General features: G+C 38.5%; 3 protein-coding genes and 1 pseudogene across 4 annotated transcripts; 2 read left to right on the top strand and 2 right to left on the bottom strand.

The window, feature by feature from the left end:
* Positions 1 to 302: 302 nt before the first annotated feature.
* LOC137744571 (uncharacterized) lies at positions 303 to 1,770 on the top strand. Its single transcript, XM_088681459.1, has 3 exons — positions 303 to 497; positions 691 to 876; positions 1,465 to 1,770. The coding sequence occupies exons 1-3, from the start codon at positions 303 to 305 to the stop codon at positions 1,768 to 1,770; spliced, it is 687 nt and encodes a 228-aa protein (XP_088537585.1).
* Positions 1,771 to 2,627: 857 nt separating this feature from the next.
* On the top strand, positions 2,628 to 9,426 carry LOC148692537 (F-box/LRR-repeat protein At4g14103-like; annotated as a pseudogene).
* A 53-nt stretch (positions 9,427 to 9,479) lies between these two features.
* On the bottom strand, positions 9,480 to 13,695 carry ABCB29 (ABC2 homolog 12). 2 transcript variants are annotated; one of them, XM_068485917.2, is made up of 10 exons: positions 12,964 to 13,695; positions 12,668 to 12,754; positions 12,464 to 12,571; positions 12,027 to 12,293; positions 11,588 to 11,671; positions 11,112 to 11,328; positions 10,912 to 10,997; positions 10,518 to 10,705; positions 10,241 to 10,370; positions 9,480 to 9,924 (listed from the first exon to the last, which is right to left on the bottom strand). In XM_068485917.2, the coding sequence occupies exons 1-10, from the start codon at positions 13,567 to 13,569 to the stop codon at positions 9,802 to 9,804; spliced, it is 1,896 nt and encodes a 631-aa protein (XP_068342018.2). In that variant the 5' UTR covers positions 13,570 to 13,695; the 3' UTR covers positions 9,480 to 9,801. The 2 variants fall into 2 exon arrangements, with proteins under 2 accessions (XP_068342018.2, XP_088538218.1); XM_088682092.1 differs by having other exon boundaries at positions 9,688 to 9,943; positions 12,964 to 13,628.
* Positions 13,696 to 14,324: 629 nt separating this feature from the next.
* On the bottom strand, positions 14,325 to 15,716 carry LOC137744569 (uncharacterized). Its single transcript, XM_088681425.1, has 2 exons — positions 15,477 to 15,716; positions 14,325 to 14,696 (listed from the first exon to the last, which is right to left on the bottom strand). The coding sequence occupies exons 1-2, from the start codon at positions 15,591 to 15,593 to the stop codon at positions 14,538 to 14,540; spliced, it is 276 nt and encodes a 91-aa protein (XP_088537551.1). The 5' UTR covers positions 15,594 to 15,716; the 3' UTR covers positions 14,325 to 14,537.
* Between the last annotated feature and the right edge of the window lie 71 nt (positions 15,717 to 15,787).

Raw genomic sequence — 15,787 nt, 5'->3', positions numbered from 1 at the left:
CACCTTCCGTTTCTTTCTCTTCTAATATTGAATAATTAGAGTTAATCAATGTTGATATAGAAGATGAGGGGTTTTTCAAATGGATCTCATGTTCCTGCAAATTCATCAAGGAATTAATTCTATCTGATGTTGGTCGAGTAGAAAATATCATAATTGAAAGCTCATCTTTGGAAAATTTTGAAGTTTACGACCATTTTTATGACGGTATTTGTACACTTAGCCATCTTACCATCTCAGGCAAGAAACTTGAAACCATAGATATATGGTGGAGCTTTGATTCGTATAGTGGCACGTCGTTAAATATGTGTGCTCCAAAACTTAAATATTTAGAATGGAGAGGGCATCTGACGAATCAGGCAAACTTGGGACAGCTAGAATGTTTAGAAAAAGCTCTTATTTGCCTGGAGCCAAAAGCAGATGACTCTGACAAACAGATTAAGCATTTTTGCGTTTTGCACAGGGTTGAACATCTTGTTTTAAATGCAGCGACCTTCAAGGTAATGAGAACCACGATCCTTCATACTGAATATTATTTTCCGGTGAAAAACTATATATTTTGTTATTCGAATTTTTTTTCTCTCTTTACATTTCAGTTTAAACAGGATTGCAATGCTTTTACATTAAAAGCCGTCTCACTTGCTATAACAAAATGAGAAACATGATATAGGTTTTGCTTTTTTCACATTGCAGGCTTTGTTCAGGGAAGGATCCGCGCATGCTCAATTCGATCATGTTTTTAATTTGCGATTGAATCTAAGGAGGTTTTCTGATGACATATTTCCTGCAGTGGTCTCACTATTGAAAGGATTGCATAATTTGTGTACTTTGTACATAAGTTGTTGTGTTGTCCCAAGTTTTCTGCACCTTCAACGTGATGTAAGTTAAGTCTATGATTTCCTTTCTTAATATCGTAAACCTCCATCTACTCATGAAGAAAAATTCAGTCACAACTTGGGCTAGTTCTATTAGTATTAAACTCCATGTTGTAATAAGGAATAATTTATTTCCATTTGTTTTAAGAAACTGTCCTCACCTTGTAAAAATTGTCAAAATTAAACCAAGAAATATGAAATGTCACAATATACGTTTTAAGATGAAAATCAAATAATTCTCTAAACTAAAGTATGCAGTGTCCCAATGTTTGTTTAGGTCCCGTTTTAAGATAAACTTGTCTACACATATTAAAAAATTTCGAGAATGATTCATTCTTTAGAGTTTTTGTCACGTCTTTGAGCTTGCGAATATGTATTAACTTGTCAACATGGACACCTTGTTGGTGAAGCCAAACTGTTACTAGCTTCTCAAGCATGTTTAACCACACATCTATCAAGTAATAAGCTCCTTATATTAATAAAATTGGGTTGGTCCCAATATTACTATAGAGAGTTTTTAAGGTATTTCATTTGGCTTCTTATTTTTTGGAAATTTTCGAATTGGTTGCTTGTTGTCTTCTTGCTGTTCCAGGTATCTGGGTTTGATAAGGCATACTGGAAGCTACAGAATCTGGATTTGGTTGATCAGATTAAGAAGGTTACCCTAGTGCTGGATGGGTCTAATAATGGGATTGACTTTGCACGGTACATACTCGAGCATGCCAAGAACCTGGAGCAAATGGACATACAATATTTATTGAATCCGTCTGACGATGCTATACAAAAGCTAAATGAAAGTAAGAAGATGTCCAAGGCCACAGTTATCTTTGAGGAAGACTTTGTGGAAGACTCCGATCAAAACTTGGAAAACTTCGATGAATACTTCGAGGAAGACTAAAACTAAATCAACAAAGAAAGAAGTTTTGATGTTTTTCAGAAGTTGTTTCATGCTATAATATTGAAACCTTACGTTGATATGCGTTGTTTATCCTTATTGACTGATCAGAGTGGATTTCTACCGTTTTAGATTGTCATAAATCTTACTTTCGATTGTTCTTTTGCTCAATTCAAGCTCTTTGGCTTTAAACTAGAGGAATAAAAAATGAAGAAAATATTTATTCCAAGGAATTGAGATAGTTGTAGAGAGAGACGGCACAGAGAATTCATTTTTATTGTTCTTAGATGTCTTTTTACACGAGAGTAAGCAATTTTTCTTTGGTTGGGGGTGGGGTGGGTAAAAATAAAATAATAATAATAATAATACTAAATATTGTTATAAATATTATATTAAAGTGTAATTTTATAAATCCTGAATAAATTTGGTTACTAGTTATTCTTTCCATATAGTATTGTATTTACTTGGACGACAAGTAATTCATCTCCTCTTTTATGAATTTAGAAAGCAATGACAAACGCCCCACACTCTGAACTCTGAAGCACCAGTTCAATCAAGGGCACCCCCAAAATCAACAAAACTAGGGTTTGTCGCGCTCAGTATCTGCATAACTCAGGATGATGGAGACGCATCCACCCATTTCCGCTCGCACAGTCACCCACTATTACTAGCTAGAGTATGCTTGAATTCTGTTGGGTACCACAATGGTACGTACTCCGTGTACTCACCGTACTTTTCTTCAATTTTGGTTCAGCATGTAAAGATCACAACTTAATTGGAGTTTTTAGTGTTTAATTCCAATTTCTCAGTAGTATTAATCGAAACGCACTTTCCCTCCAAAAGAAAAAGTTTTTAGATTAATGGAGCGAACGCATAAGTTATTGGCTACTGAAAGTTGTGATGGTGAAGGAGGTTGTAGTGGGAGGACGGCAGACCTATTTGGTAACCTTCCAGACCAAGTTGCCCATCACATTCTTTCCTTCCTTGCTATAACAGACCTCGCTCGTTTCGGCTGTGCGTCGAAAAGATGCAGAAAACTTTACCTATCAACTCCTAAGTTGGTATCTGATGAATTTTCGGAGGCGAATACGTCCGAGTGTAATCAAACGCTAAAGTTGTTGAGTTATTTGGATAGATTAATTTCTCACCGCGGGGATAATAGGATAGAGTGCTTTCGTTTTCATTGGTATAAACACAATGCAGACAACGGTGACGAAACACCATGCTCCTGTGTTCATGAGAATTTTCGGATGCTCACGTGGATCCAGAATGCAGTAAGGTGTAATGTTGAAAAGCTTGATCTTGATATGACTTTATATGATTATGAGGAGGAACTGTTTCCGTCTTGCATCTTCCTTTGCAGATCTTTGAGGTCTCTAGTGGTGAACATGAATTGTACAATAGTTAAAACTCCTCGCCGTAATTTTTCCTCTAATCTCAAGTACTTGGAGTTGGGATATGTCCGTGTGGGAGATGAGGATTTTTTTCAAATGGGTCTCGTGTTCCTGCAAATGCATTGAGGAATTTGTTGGGGTTTAAAAATGCTTCACTATTTTGAAGATGTTTATCTCACAAAGGAAAAGGTAATGCAGAATTTGATAGGCAAGAGAAAGAAAGAACACTTAAAGTGTTAAATAAATTTTTTTTATTCTCACACAAACTTAGTACAAGAGGAAACACTCAAACACTCTTACACTTCTTCACTCTTTTTCTCACTTCCTCTACATTCTTACATAGCAATACAATCTCTATTTATAGCCTTGATTAACCGACTCACCATGTCGGTGGAATTGGACTAAATTCCTCCTAGCCACAAGTTTTGTGGTTCTAGATATTTCTGCTTGCAAGCCTACTTAAATATTGCAAGAACTCTCCAGATTTTTTAGTATGCATGCCTAATGCACCGACAACCTTTTGGTAGAATTTTCTAGCACATTTCATGAGTTTTCTATGGGCTGGATCATCTTCTTGGACCAAGAACAAGATTACAATTCAACATTCCCTCATAATCTTGTCTTGTGACGCCGATTGAGTTCCTTAATCTCACAAAGTCTTCTTGTTTGAGTGGCTTGGTGAATATGTCTGCGATTTGGTCTTGAGACTTCACGTATTCCACTTGCACATCCTTTCTTGCAATGCACTCTCTTATGTAGTGATAACGGGTATCTATATGTTTGCTCTTGTTATGGAATACTGGATTCTTTGCTAGGGCTATTGCAGACTTGTTGTCGATATAAATCTCTATTGGTTCTTTTTGCGACATGCTTAATTCTTTCAGCAAGTTTCTCAACCAAATTGCATGACAGACGCATGCGGTAGCATCTACGTATTTAGCTTCGCAAGTAGATAGTGTGACAATTGGTTGGTTCTTCGACATCCATGTGAATGCAGTGTCTCCCATGAAGAACACAAATCCAGTAGTGCTTTTTCTATCGTCAGAATCTCCTGCCCAATCACTGTCGCTATATCCAGCAAGTTTGTAGTTATCAGAACTTGAATAGAACAAGCCAAAGTTAACAGTACCTTTGAGGTATCGAAGAATTCTTTTGGCGGTCTTCAAATGTGTAGTTGTGGGGTTCTCCATGTGGCGACTGACTAATCCGACGGCATAGAGAATATCTGGTCTTGTGCAAGTCAAGTAGCGCAAGCTCCAACTAGACTTTTGAAAAATGTTGGATCTTCGCTTTCTCCTTTTTCATGCTTGGTTAGTTTGACTCCACACTCCATTGGCGTGCTTACGGGCTTGTAGTCGTCCATTTTGAACTTTTTTTAGTATCTCTTTTGTGTAGCTTTCTTGGGAGATGAAAATTCCTTCTTCGTTCTGCTTGACTTCAATGCCTAGGTAGTATGCCATCAGCCCGATGTCTGTCATCTTGAATTCTTTGGTCATCACTCTCTTGAACTCTTCAAACATGCGTGGATTACTTCCGGTGAAGATTAGATCATCCACATATAAGCACACAATCAAAATATCTCCATCCTTGACTTTGACGTAGAGAGCATGTTCATGAGGGCACTTGGTGATGTTGTTCTCCTAGAAGTACTTGTCGATGCGACTATTCCATGCTCTTGGCGCTTGTTTTAACCTATAGAGGGCTTTTTTTAGCTTCAGAAATTTGTCTTCATGCCCTTTGATTTCATAGCCTGACGATTGCTGAATGTAGACTTCTTCTTCAAGGACTCCATTTGGGAAGGCGGACTTCACATCCATTTGTTGAATCTTCCAACTGTTTTGAGCTGCCAAAGAAATTAGTAATCGTATAGTTTCCAACTGAGCAACAGGTGCAAATACCTCATCATAGTCAATTCCGGCTCTTTGACAATAGCCCTTCGCCACTAGTCTCGCCTTGTATCTTTCAACCTCTCCATTGGCATTTTTCTTTGTCTTGTACACCCACTTGACTCCAATGGCTTTGTGTCCTTCCGAAAGAATAGCGAGTTCCCATGTATCATTCTTCTGGATTACTTTAATTTCTTCATCCATTACTTTCCTCCACTTAGTATCTTGCACTGCTTCTTGGAAGTCAACTGGTTCATAATCAGCAAAGAGACAGAAGAAAAGTGTAGGATTATCAAGTCTTTCAGCTACCTCATAGAGATCTCGTATACTTCTTGTGCGTGGTACTTCTCTTTCATTTAGACTCCCACTTGACAATGCTGATGCTGGTGGATAGCCATGATTGGTTGATATTGGTGAAGCAGGTAGAGTAGTGGATTCTTGTTAAACCTTTATTGTTTGCTCTATCATCCCTTGTTCATTCTTTTCTTCAAACTGAGGAAAGAAGTGAAGATCACCTACATGTGAGCCAAAATCCCATTCTTCTTCTTCATCGAACGTCACGTCTCAACTGATCACCGTCTTCCCATTGTTTGGATTATACAGCTTATAACCTTTTGAATTTGTGTCATAGCTGATGAAGATGAACTTCTCACTTTTGTCATCGAGTTTGGTTCTCCTATCGTCTGGTACATGTACATGGGCTATGTTTCCAAAAACTCTTTGATGAGAAATACCTGGTTTTCTTCCACTCCATGCTTCTTGCGGAGTTTTTCCCCACACACTTCTTGTTGGAGACCGATTGGATAGGTAAACAACACATGCTACAGGTTCTGCCCACAATTCCTTAGGCAATTTCTTGCTTTTGAGCATGCTTCGAGCCATGTCAAGGATGGTTCAATTTCTTCTTTCCGCCACACCATTTTGTTGAAGGGATCTTGGAACTGTCAAAGGTCGAGGAATTCCATTTGCTTCACAAAACTCTTGAAATTCATTCGAAGTGAATTTTCCTCCTCGATCAGATCTCATGGCTTTGATCTTGCAACCACTCTCATTTTCTACAATGGCTTTGAACTTCTTGAATACTCCAAAGACTTCTGATTTCTGCTTCAAGAAATACACCCAGGTTTTCCTTGAAAAATCATCAATGAAGAGAAGGAAATAATTATTTTTACCCAAAGAGCTTGGTTTTATTAGACCACACACATCGGTGTGAATGAGCTCGAGTGGCTTCTGGGCTCTTGTGGTCTACTCCTTTGGAAAGCTTTTCCTGAACTGTTTCCCAAGTAAACATCCTTCACAAACTTGATCAGGGTGGCTGATGCACGGTAAGCCTCTCACCATCTCTTTCATAGATAATAACTCCAATTCCCCAAAGTTAAGATGCCCAAAACGAAGATGCCAAAGCCAAGATATGTCTTTGTAACATATCTTGAGACACTTTTGCAACATCGTTTTGAATGTTCATGGGAAACATCTTATTCTTTGACATTTTTGCCTTGGCAATTAATCTTCCTTTGTCATCTCTAAGAAAAAGGCTATAATTTTCCGTATGAAAATTAGAACCTTTTTCTAAGAGTTGACCCAAGCTCAAAATGTTGTTTTTCATATTGGGCACGTTAGTAGACATTTGAAATTAATTGGTGACCGCCATTTTTCAGGGGAATAAGGATGTTACCTTTTCCTTTTACGGGTATTTTGGATTCATCTCCAAAAGAATCATTGCCACTCACTGATTCATTAAGCTCTACGAAGATGCTTCTTCTTCCACACATGTGGTTGCTGGCACTAGTGTCAAGGTACCATGTATAGTCTTGGTCTCCATCATTGTTCTTGCATGCTAGTAGCACAACGCCATTCTCTTCTTTCTCTTCTTTCACATAATTGACCTTCTCATCAAGTCTACTGTTTGGAGCTCTACATTCCCAAGCATAATGCCCAAACTTTTGACAATTATAACATTGAACTTGAGATTTTTCATACCTTAAGTTTGAGCGTCCTCTTCCACGACCTTTTGTTGACCTTCCTCCTCTTTCGTAGTTGCGATGGTTGTTGAAGTTCCAACTATGTCCACGTCCGCGACCTCGGCCACAACTTCTTTCATACTGGCTTCTCTCGTTGTCGAAGCTTTCTTCTTGCTTCTTTGGTTGGACATGTGTCTTGAGGAGCTGCTCATCATTCCCTTGCCTCTTCTTATGTTTCTCTTCATATGCTTGTAGCGAACCCATTAATTGCTCTATACTAATTTCTTCCAAGTTTTTAATTTCTTCAATCGTCACGACAATGCTCGAATTTGGGGTCCAACGAGCGTAGTATATCTTCTCCATAATTCTAACATCTTCTAACTTTTCTCCGTTTCTTTTTAATTGATTGGAAACGGCTAAGACTCTTGAGAAATAATCAGAGATTGATTCAGACCCTTTCATTTGTAGAGATTTGAACTCACCTCTTAATACTTGAAGACTAACCTTTTTTGCTTGTTCGGCTCCTTTGTAAGAGGTTTGAAGCTTCTCCCATGCTTGCTTGGCAGACGTTGCACTCGAGACCTTCTCAAAGCTAGTGTCATCTAATGCTTGATAGATGAGGTAGAGAGCCATCTTGTCTCTCTTTCTTGAATCTTTCAAACTCTCCTTCGGTTGAGATAGAGTAGCTTCATCTTCTGGCTCAGTGTAGCCTTTCTCCACGACTTCCCAGACATCGTGTGCCCCCAAAAGGGCCTTCATTTTGATACTCCAATTATCGAAGTTGTTGTTGTCGAGCACTGGAACTTGGAAGGCTACCATAGCGTTGCTAGCCATAGCTCTGGTACCACTTTGTTGGGGTTTAAAAATGCTTCACTACTTTGGAGATGTTTATCTCACAAAGGAGAATGTAATGCAACGGACTTTGATAGGCAAGAGAAAGAAAGAACACTCAAAGTGTTATACAAATTTTTTTTATTCTCACACCAACTTAATACAAGAGGAAACACTCAAACACCCTTAAACTAATTCCCTCTTTTTCTCACTTCCTCTGCATTCTTACGTAGCAATACCATCGCGCTATGTATAGCCTTGATTAACCGACTCACCATGTCGGTGGAATTGGACTAAATTCCTCCTAGCCACAAGTTTTGTGGTTCTAGATATTTCTACTTGCAAGCCTACTTAAATATTGCAAGAACTCTCCAGATTTTTTAGTATGCATGCCTAATGCACCGACAACCTTTTGCTAGAATTTTCTAGCACATTTTATGAGTTTTCTATGAGCTGGATCATCTTCTTGGGCCAAGAACAAGATTACAATTCAACAGAATTACATCTTGAGAACATTAGTGGGACAGAAACTATCACCATTGAGAGCTCGTCATTGAAAAAGTTACATCTTTCTAATTACTGTAACGAAATTTGCCATATTAATATCTCAGGTGAGAAACTTGAAGACTTAACTATTGCCTGGGTGTTTGATTCACCAAACGAAAATTCCTTAAATATTTGTGCTCCAAATCTTAGGGATTTGAAATGGGTCGGAAATCTGATGAACCGCCTAAAGCTGGGAAAATTAGAACGCTTATTTGCTGCCGGGGTTTTATTGCAGCCCGAAGTAGACGACTCAGACAATGCGTTTGAGGTTCTTTGCAGTTTATGCAGCGCCAAGTGTCTTGTTCTAAAGTACCATAACCTTTTAGCCTGATAATTTTTCTTGGCAAAGACCAACCTTTTCAATTTATTTTTATAACAGTTTCGTTAACTAGATGAAATTCATTTTTATGCTACGTTCTGTCGAGGAACATGAAATTTAGATGTGTTAAACATGCATTTTAAATCTGCAGGCTCCATTTAAGAAAGGATCCAGACAAGCCTTATCATGCGATGCACTCTCGTTGTATCTGAGCATCGGAAGCACTCAAACACATCTCTCGACAACCCTAAATCTAATGTAAGTTATCTGTGCTGCTACTTGCTTCAGTAGCGTATTCACCCCGTTCAAACTGCGTAACCTTATACAGATTTGCTTGTTGCCGTTCCTGCTTTGCAGACATTTGGGTTCAATGTAAAATATTGGAAGATGCAAAATCTTGCTTTTATTGATCAGCTTGCTGTGGTTCTAATGGAATTGAGTTAGCTACGTATGTGCTCGAGTGTGCCCCAGATTTGCAGGAAATGGTCGTACTTTTGTCACCGCAGCATATGGCGAAAGTTACGAGTCTTACAACAACGTTGATGGGATGCAATAAGATTTCCAGTGCCGAAGTTATCATTCGGGAAAAGCAACCAAGAGAAGCAAAACATGGGTTTTAATTGTATGTAGATATCACAGCCTCAGTTCTCGGAATTTATCCGGCAATGTTAATTAGCTCTGCTATATACTTGCGTTCGTCCTTGTGCTCTGTTTTAGCAAAGTATCGGGTGGACGATCGATCGTCCGTATCGACTCGACGGAATGCAAGAATTCGTTATCAGGCAAATTTGGGATGGGAATTGCATTATTTGCATAGATACGAGTAACATGTTTTTTAGGGTATACAACTAACAAGGACGTCCGTCCACATACTCATTCGTAATATAATTAGATTGATATTTTTGGAGAAAGTTGTTTATATTACAAACAAGTAATTTGAATTTCATAGCCAGAGTGCCTTTGCTTTCCATTTTTCTGAATTATTGTTGAAAAGACCGACCTGGAATCCTGTATGTAACGCAAAATCAGAAAATCTCGCTTGGACATGATCCATGTGTATGCCACTGCTTGTTGCCATGGTAATCGGGTCACGAGCCCTATGACACATGCTGACCAGCCAAGAGACTCGAGCGAGTTACCTCTTCAAGTTTTCCGTCACCTAAAAGGAACACTCGTTTAGCCATCAGTATCGTTTCTAACCGATGGGCAATCACCAGGACCTGTTAATAAGCACAATATCTGATCCATTAAGGTTCAACATATCTGCAAGTAAAAGCACGGAATGTATGCATGCACAGAAACATTATGTGAGATGCAACATGCAGTGCAGTAAGTGTTTTTTCACTACCATTGCTCAACAAGAAATTTTTTCGTTGTTTCTTTGTTAAAAACAGATGGTAATGGGGTATCGCTGCAGTTGCACACACACAAACATAACTAGATAAAAGATTGTGCTGCAGTTAAATCAGTTGAAAAATAATAAGATGTGGGAGGAACAGAGGGCATGCTAGGCAGATAGGATGTGCTGATACTTACCGTATGATTTTCCATCAAGCGTTGGACAGCTTCTCGGACCAACAACTCAGACCTGCTATCCAAAGCAGAAGTGGCTTCATCCAAAATCAATATAGAAGAATTCTGATAGAGTGCCCTTGCAATAGCTAGTCTGCATTCGAGGAGAGAAAACAGAGAAGTTTATTAACAAACTTTTGGAGTATTTAACATGTAAATCATCATATTCAACGTGAGCTTTTTTTTCGGCTGAACCTAGCAATCATACTAAACATCAACATTTGGATCGTGGTTGCTTCACCTTTGCTTCTGACCTCCACTCAAACTTGAGCCTCTCGGTCCTATGTTGGTTTCGTACCCTTCAGGGAGGTTTCTAATAAATTCATCTGCATTTGCGGTTCTCGCTGCATCCTCGACCATTTTCATGTCAATATTTGTCATGAGATCCTTATACCCAATATTTTCAGCGACTGTTCCTGAAAATAGTGTCTAACAAAGACAAAGTTCATTGTATGATTATTTGAAATAATAATACAAACAGCGTGAGATAATTGAAAAACTTTTTACTCAAATCATTATAAGCATAGAAGTAGAAGGAAGATTTTGTGTTTTAGCCCTTGTAACGAAATTTTATTGTTTCTTTTGTGGAAAAAAAGAAAGAGAGACACCAAAAGATATAGATATAGGTCACTCACGATATCCTGAGAAACGAGGCCAACGTGTCTCCTTAAACTTGTCAACTTGACGTCTTGGATGCTGTGGTTATCAATAAGTATACAACCTGTAAAACAAGAAAAACCCATATGGTGCCTCCAGATTTAATATGCAGATTCATAAATGAACAAGAAAATGCTCATGGCAGCAGAATCAATAATCATAATTCCAAAGAACTCACCGGATAAAGGATCATAAAGTCGAAGAAGTAGTTTTGCAAGGGTTGTCTTTCCTCCTCCAGAGGGCCCAATAAAAGCAACTGTCTCTCCAGCTTTAATATGCAGATTCAATCCATTCAAAACATAAGGCATATTGTTCCCGTATTTAAATGATACATCACAAAATTTGACCTCTCCTGTAACGCGGTCTAAATCAACAGCATCTGGTTTCTCCTTTATCTGTGTTCAGGAATAAATAATAGATGTCAAAGCAGCATGAATAACAACTACACTGAACGATCACAATGTTGAGTTAAAAAGTAGAGTTAAGCATCTAGTCAAAGGCACAAAATAATGATTTTTATATATTTACAGAAAGAGCATTCGTATTGCACTGGCGTAGAACTAATCTCAACGAATTTTATGTGTTTATGTATCTGAAACAGATAATTACACCAAAGATTCTCCACTTGAGTCTTTTGTTTAGGAAAAAAATTACCATCGATTTGAACCTGGTCAATTCAAACAAGCGTTCAATAGCTGGTTCTCCTTGCTTCAACTCATTGTATGCTTTTCCAACACCCTGCGCGATTCTTTAGATTCAGATTGATAACTTAAGACAGCTCCTCAACAGCTGAACAATAATAATAAATACAGAATGATTAGGAAATCAGCTTCAGACAACTGCAGCAAATTATTTACATCTCATAAGTGGACCAAAGCAGACTAAGTTAATAGTGTCAATTGAATTTCAAGAAACGTGAAATGAAGGACATAAAATAATTCTCCGAAATCCTATAAAAAATAATAATGCTCCAAAATATTAAGAAACCTAAAAAGACAATTTCCACATATCAGTAACCAAGTTAAAAAAAAAGCTATGGAATACGATTAAAACCTGCAAACTGAGTTAAGAAGGCTATGTCACATAATATTACCTGAATTGGCTCAACTAGAAAAACCAATGCCGTTACAAATGAAACCACGTCACAGCTGTCAAAAGTGCCGCGAGAAAACACCAGTGAACCAGCACACAACACAAACAACACTCCAAAATATATAATCTGTGTTATCTGAGGAATAAGCGCCTTCATCTTCTTCTTTTCCAAATGTGCAGAGAGGTCAGCGTAGGCAAACTTCCTAAACCTAGCATTCTCACACAACTCAGCATTGTTTGCTTTCACAAAAAGAATTGCAGGGAGGACCTGCAACGCAATAATATAAGAACTAATCACGATCCGCCAGCCAATGACGAAGAAACTCCAACAAAGACGCGCATGCGCAGAAACCATAATGTTAATGCAAGAAAGAGAGTTGAGCACTCATGGAAGCATATGCTATGGAGCAGGGTTATAATATAAGATATAGTGTATACCTCATTGAGATACGCTGAGAGAGCAGCAATGGTAAGTTGGGCCTTGTTAGATATCTTTCGGAGCTTCACACCGAGACGGACAATGACAAGAGCCATACATGGAATCACCTACCCATACTCCAAACCACAAAAGAGAATCAAACCACACTCAACCAAGAGCACAATAACTTTACGTGAACTAAACAAAGTTACCAACTTAATTACCAGAGCTGAAATCAAAGACAGCAAAGGGCTGATAGACAACATCTGCGCAGCCATTGCTAACAACTGCAGAGCACTGGGTACAATGGTCTGCCATTCACAAAACCAATCAGAACCCACATAATCAACAAACATTTGGTAGGTGCTTCTCCAAAAAGCGCTTCTACGACCAAAAACACTTGTCAACTTTTCTGCTAGGCGCAGTTAGATTGTAAGAGCTTTTAGCCCCTTCAAAAGCAGTCCCAAACAGGTCCTAATAGTCGTTTTGTGAATAAAATCAATCATAGTACTTTACTCACATTGAGAAGAGCATAGATAGTGTCAGCAACATCCGCCGCCTCAGCAGTGATCCTATAAGCTACGTCTCCACTCGAAACACCGCCGGAGCCTTCAAAAAACCCCAAGTCACTCCCCAGAAACCTTTCAAACACTTCAGCCCGAACCCGGTAAACGGCGCTGAGCGCTGCGTCCCAGAGAAACGCCTGCTGCCAGTACACGGCAACAAGCCTGGCGAGCACCAAGACCCCCACGGCCAAGCCCTCGTTTCTCAACGCGGCGGGGTCCAAATTTCCGATAAAGGCTGAGAATTTGCCCATTTTGGTGACGGTTTTCGAAAGGGAGTAGACGGAGACGAGGCTGCAGAACCAGCCGAGGAGGATTGGGCGACGGTGGGAGAGAATGTATGGTTTGAGGGAGGTGATGGAGTGGAGGGTTTGAGAGAAAGGGTGGCGCTTTGTGGGGTTTGGTGGGGTGGTGGGGAGGAGGGAGGGAACATTTGTGGAATTATGGGATTTGAGGAGTGGGAGTTTGGGTTTGGGGAGAGGGGAAAGTACGTGTTGGGGTTTGAGGTGGAGGTGGAGGAAGAGGGGCGGAGGTGGAGGAGGTTTCAGAGAAATTAAAAACATTTTTGGGCATTTTTTGAGGAAGAAGAAGGTTGTTCGTTGGCCTTCAGGTTCAGCTCCAAACTTGAACCTGTGCACTTTTGCTTCACTTTCGGGACACGGAAATAACTGTGCACTTTTGCTAATAACCGTGCTAAAAACGTATGGGTTTAAATTTTGAAATTTATATTAATTAAATAGATGGATATCGAAATTTAAATTCATTTAACGAAGAAAATGGGATGATGATATTTAAAAATAAATAGAATAGTGAACATTACCATCATTTGAGGATGAGCAAAAATATTCTTCAAAAATAAACACAACTGTAAAATTTTATTCCACGTCTTTATTCTATTGGTACGAGAAAGCACGTGCATAACATGTTTATTCTCCCCTTTTAAACTTCTAATGCCACGAAATTACATCACTTGCTCTAGCCCAAATGTACTCTCTATCGTTATTGAGAACAATGTTTTTTGACAAGTCGGTATTCTTTTTTTTAAGGTAATAAATATTCTATTAATCAAATATATCAAGAAGCATTATCGATTAATATAATTTTATGATTACAAATGCAACAAAAAGACAATACAAAACCTATCACACATAACCACATCAAACCAAACTAGAAGATACGCTCACAAGAACAAAATCTTGAAACACTTTGTGATGAACTTACAAAAGATGATGCTCACGAGGATAAAATCTTGAAACATTTTATTTAACATTCTTAAAAAAAAAAAAAAAAAAAAAAAAAAAAAACAACAACAACAACAAAAATTAAGGAACACTGCGTTAGATTTCATGTTTCCTTACATAACTCATACAATGTATAGTTGATAGAGAATTACCAAATCTACATCAAATTATCCGAAAAGTAGTTACTACCATGCAAGTTCCCTCATTCCAAAATAACACTAGAACAACAGAAGCAACGGAAGGGGCTGGAAATTTTTCCCATTGCTTCTACATCGCCCGGGCTTCGAAGTTCATTTCTCTCTCAATTTCTTGGTTAGGGCAAATATCGCCCCTACGACAGCCACAACCATAGCCGAGATTATAACGCTTGTCTTGACCGTCTGCGCTGCGTCTTTCTTCTCCTTCTCCTTCTCCTTCTCCTGCTTCCTCTCTTCAGCCTCTACTTTGTCCTTGAAGATGATAAGGGCAACATTATTCGCAAGACTGCACTACATATATATGAGAGGCACAAAAGAATAACAAGGTTTCCGACTTTTTTTTATTTAATTTGGTTGCTAAAAGTGTTCGTGTTAGCTTGAAATGTGTTGTTAAGTGGTTCTAAGGTTCACTGACAAAGAGCTTGACATGTAAGATTCAATAGTTGTCTAACATGGCATCAGAGCTTTGGTTACTGAAGATCATAGGATCAAACTGTCAACCGCATCACTTGCTTATCACTTTTTGATAAAACGATTTCCTACTTTGTAAACTTGCAATCCTCTCCTTACTTTCATGTTTTTTTACACGAAAGAAAAACTACATCCATTCGAAAACTACATCTAACCAAATACAATCAGAGGACTGCTGATGCCCAAAATTGGCTAAAGCATTAACCTCTAAGTGCAACTTTGTATTCAATTATTGGCTAAAGCATTAACCGCTAAGTGCAACTTTGTATTCAATTATCAACAGCATCACAGTAAGGTGAGGAGTGCAAGCCTACAAAATATGATTGCGTAAATCATTAGGTACTCAAGTATGATTGTATATACAAAAGAACTGGTTACAAACTTTTAATAAAAACGTACGAAGACCAAAAGTAAAAATCAACAATAAGCGGGATATAAAACACGTTTTGGGCTCCCTCTATTAAGTCCTAGATTTCCCGAGTTTTATTTTTTATTAAAAGTTTGTGGTTCCCTGTTTGTATTTGAGAATACAAAAATTCAGGCGTTTAAAAAAAATATCACCTTAATTTCCTTCGAGGTAATTACTAGAGATGATCCACTGTCTTCCTCAAAGTTCTTGTTTTCGCCTGGATTCAATTCTGCATCCACATTAGCCGCTGGAAATGTCGAATCCGCCATTTTTTTTTTCCAAACGATAAAGAGTTCGTTCTTCCTTTCAAGTTATTGCTTTTCTTTCTTTGTTTCTATGGCCGTAGGAAGGGAAGCAGGAGAGAGAAAATGTAAGGCAAGGACACGTGTCAGTACCTTTTCTTAAAGAACACGTGGTGAGTTAGGTTGAGCTGCAACGGTTTGTCATGTTTTTCTGGGTCTTT

Source organism: Pyrus communis, chromosome 12 (assembly GCF_041283825.1).
Source record: "Pyrus communis isolate YQ-2024b chromosome 12, ASM4128382v1, whole genome shotgun sequence".
Taxonomy (NCBI): domain Eukaryota; kingdom Viridiplantae; phylum Streptophyta; class Magnoliopsida; order Rosales; family Rosaceae; genus Pyrus; species Pyrus communis.
Note: the sequence above shows the minus strand (reverse complement) of the source record. Positions and strands in the feature narration are given on the sequence as shown.

Coding starts and splice junctions, on each gene's coding strand:
- LOC137744571 (XM_088681459.1), top strand. CDS start 303: ATGTGTGCTCCAAAACTTAAATATTTAGAATGGAGAGGGCATCTGACG. Junction 498..690: donor TAAATGCAGCGACCTTCAAG/GTAATGAGAACC, acceptor TTCACATTGCAG/GCTTTGTTCAGGGAAGGATC. Junction 877..1,464: donor TTCTGCACCTTCAACGTGAT/GTAAGTTAAGTC, acceptor TTGCTGTTCCAG/GTATCTGGGTTTGATAAGGC.
- ABCB29 (XM_068485917.2), bottom strand. CDS start 13,569: ATGTTTTTAATTTCTCTGAAACCTCCTCCACCTCCGCCCCTCTTCCTC. Junction 12,572..12,667: donor TGTCTTTGATTTCAGCTCTG/GTAATTAAGTTG, acceptor GAGTATGGGTAG/GTGATTCCATGTATGGCTCT. Junction 11,672..12,026: donor TTCTAGTTGAGCCAATTCAG/GTAATATTATGT, acceptor AGAATCGCGCAG/GGTGTTGGAAAAGCATACAA.
- LOC137744569 (XM_088681425.1), bottom strand. CDS start 15,593: ATGGCGGATTCGACATTTCCAGCGGCTAATGTGGATGCAGAATTGAAT. Junction 14,697..15,476: donor TTACCTCGAAGGAAATTAAG/GTGATATTTTTT, acceptor ATCATCTTCAAG/GACAAAGTAGAGGCTGAAGA.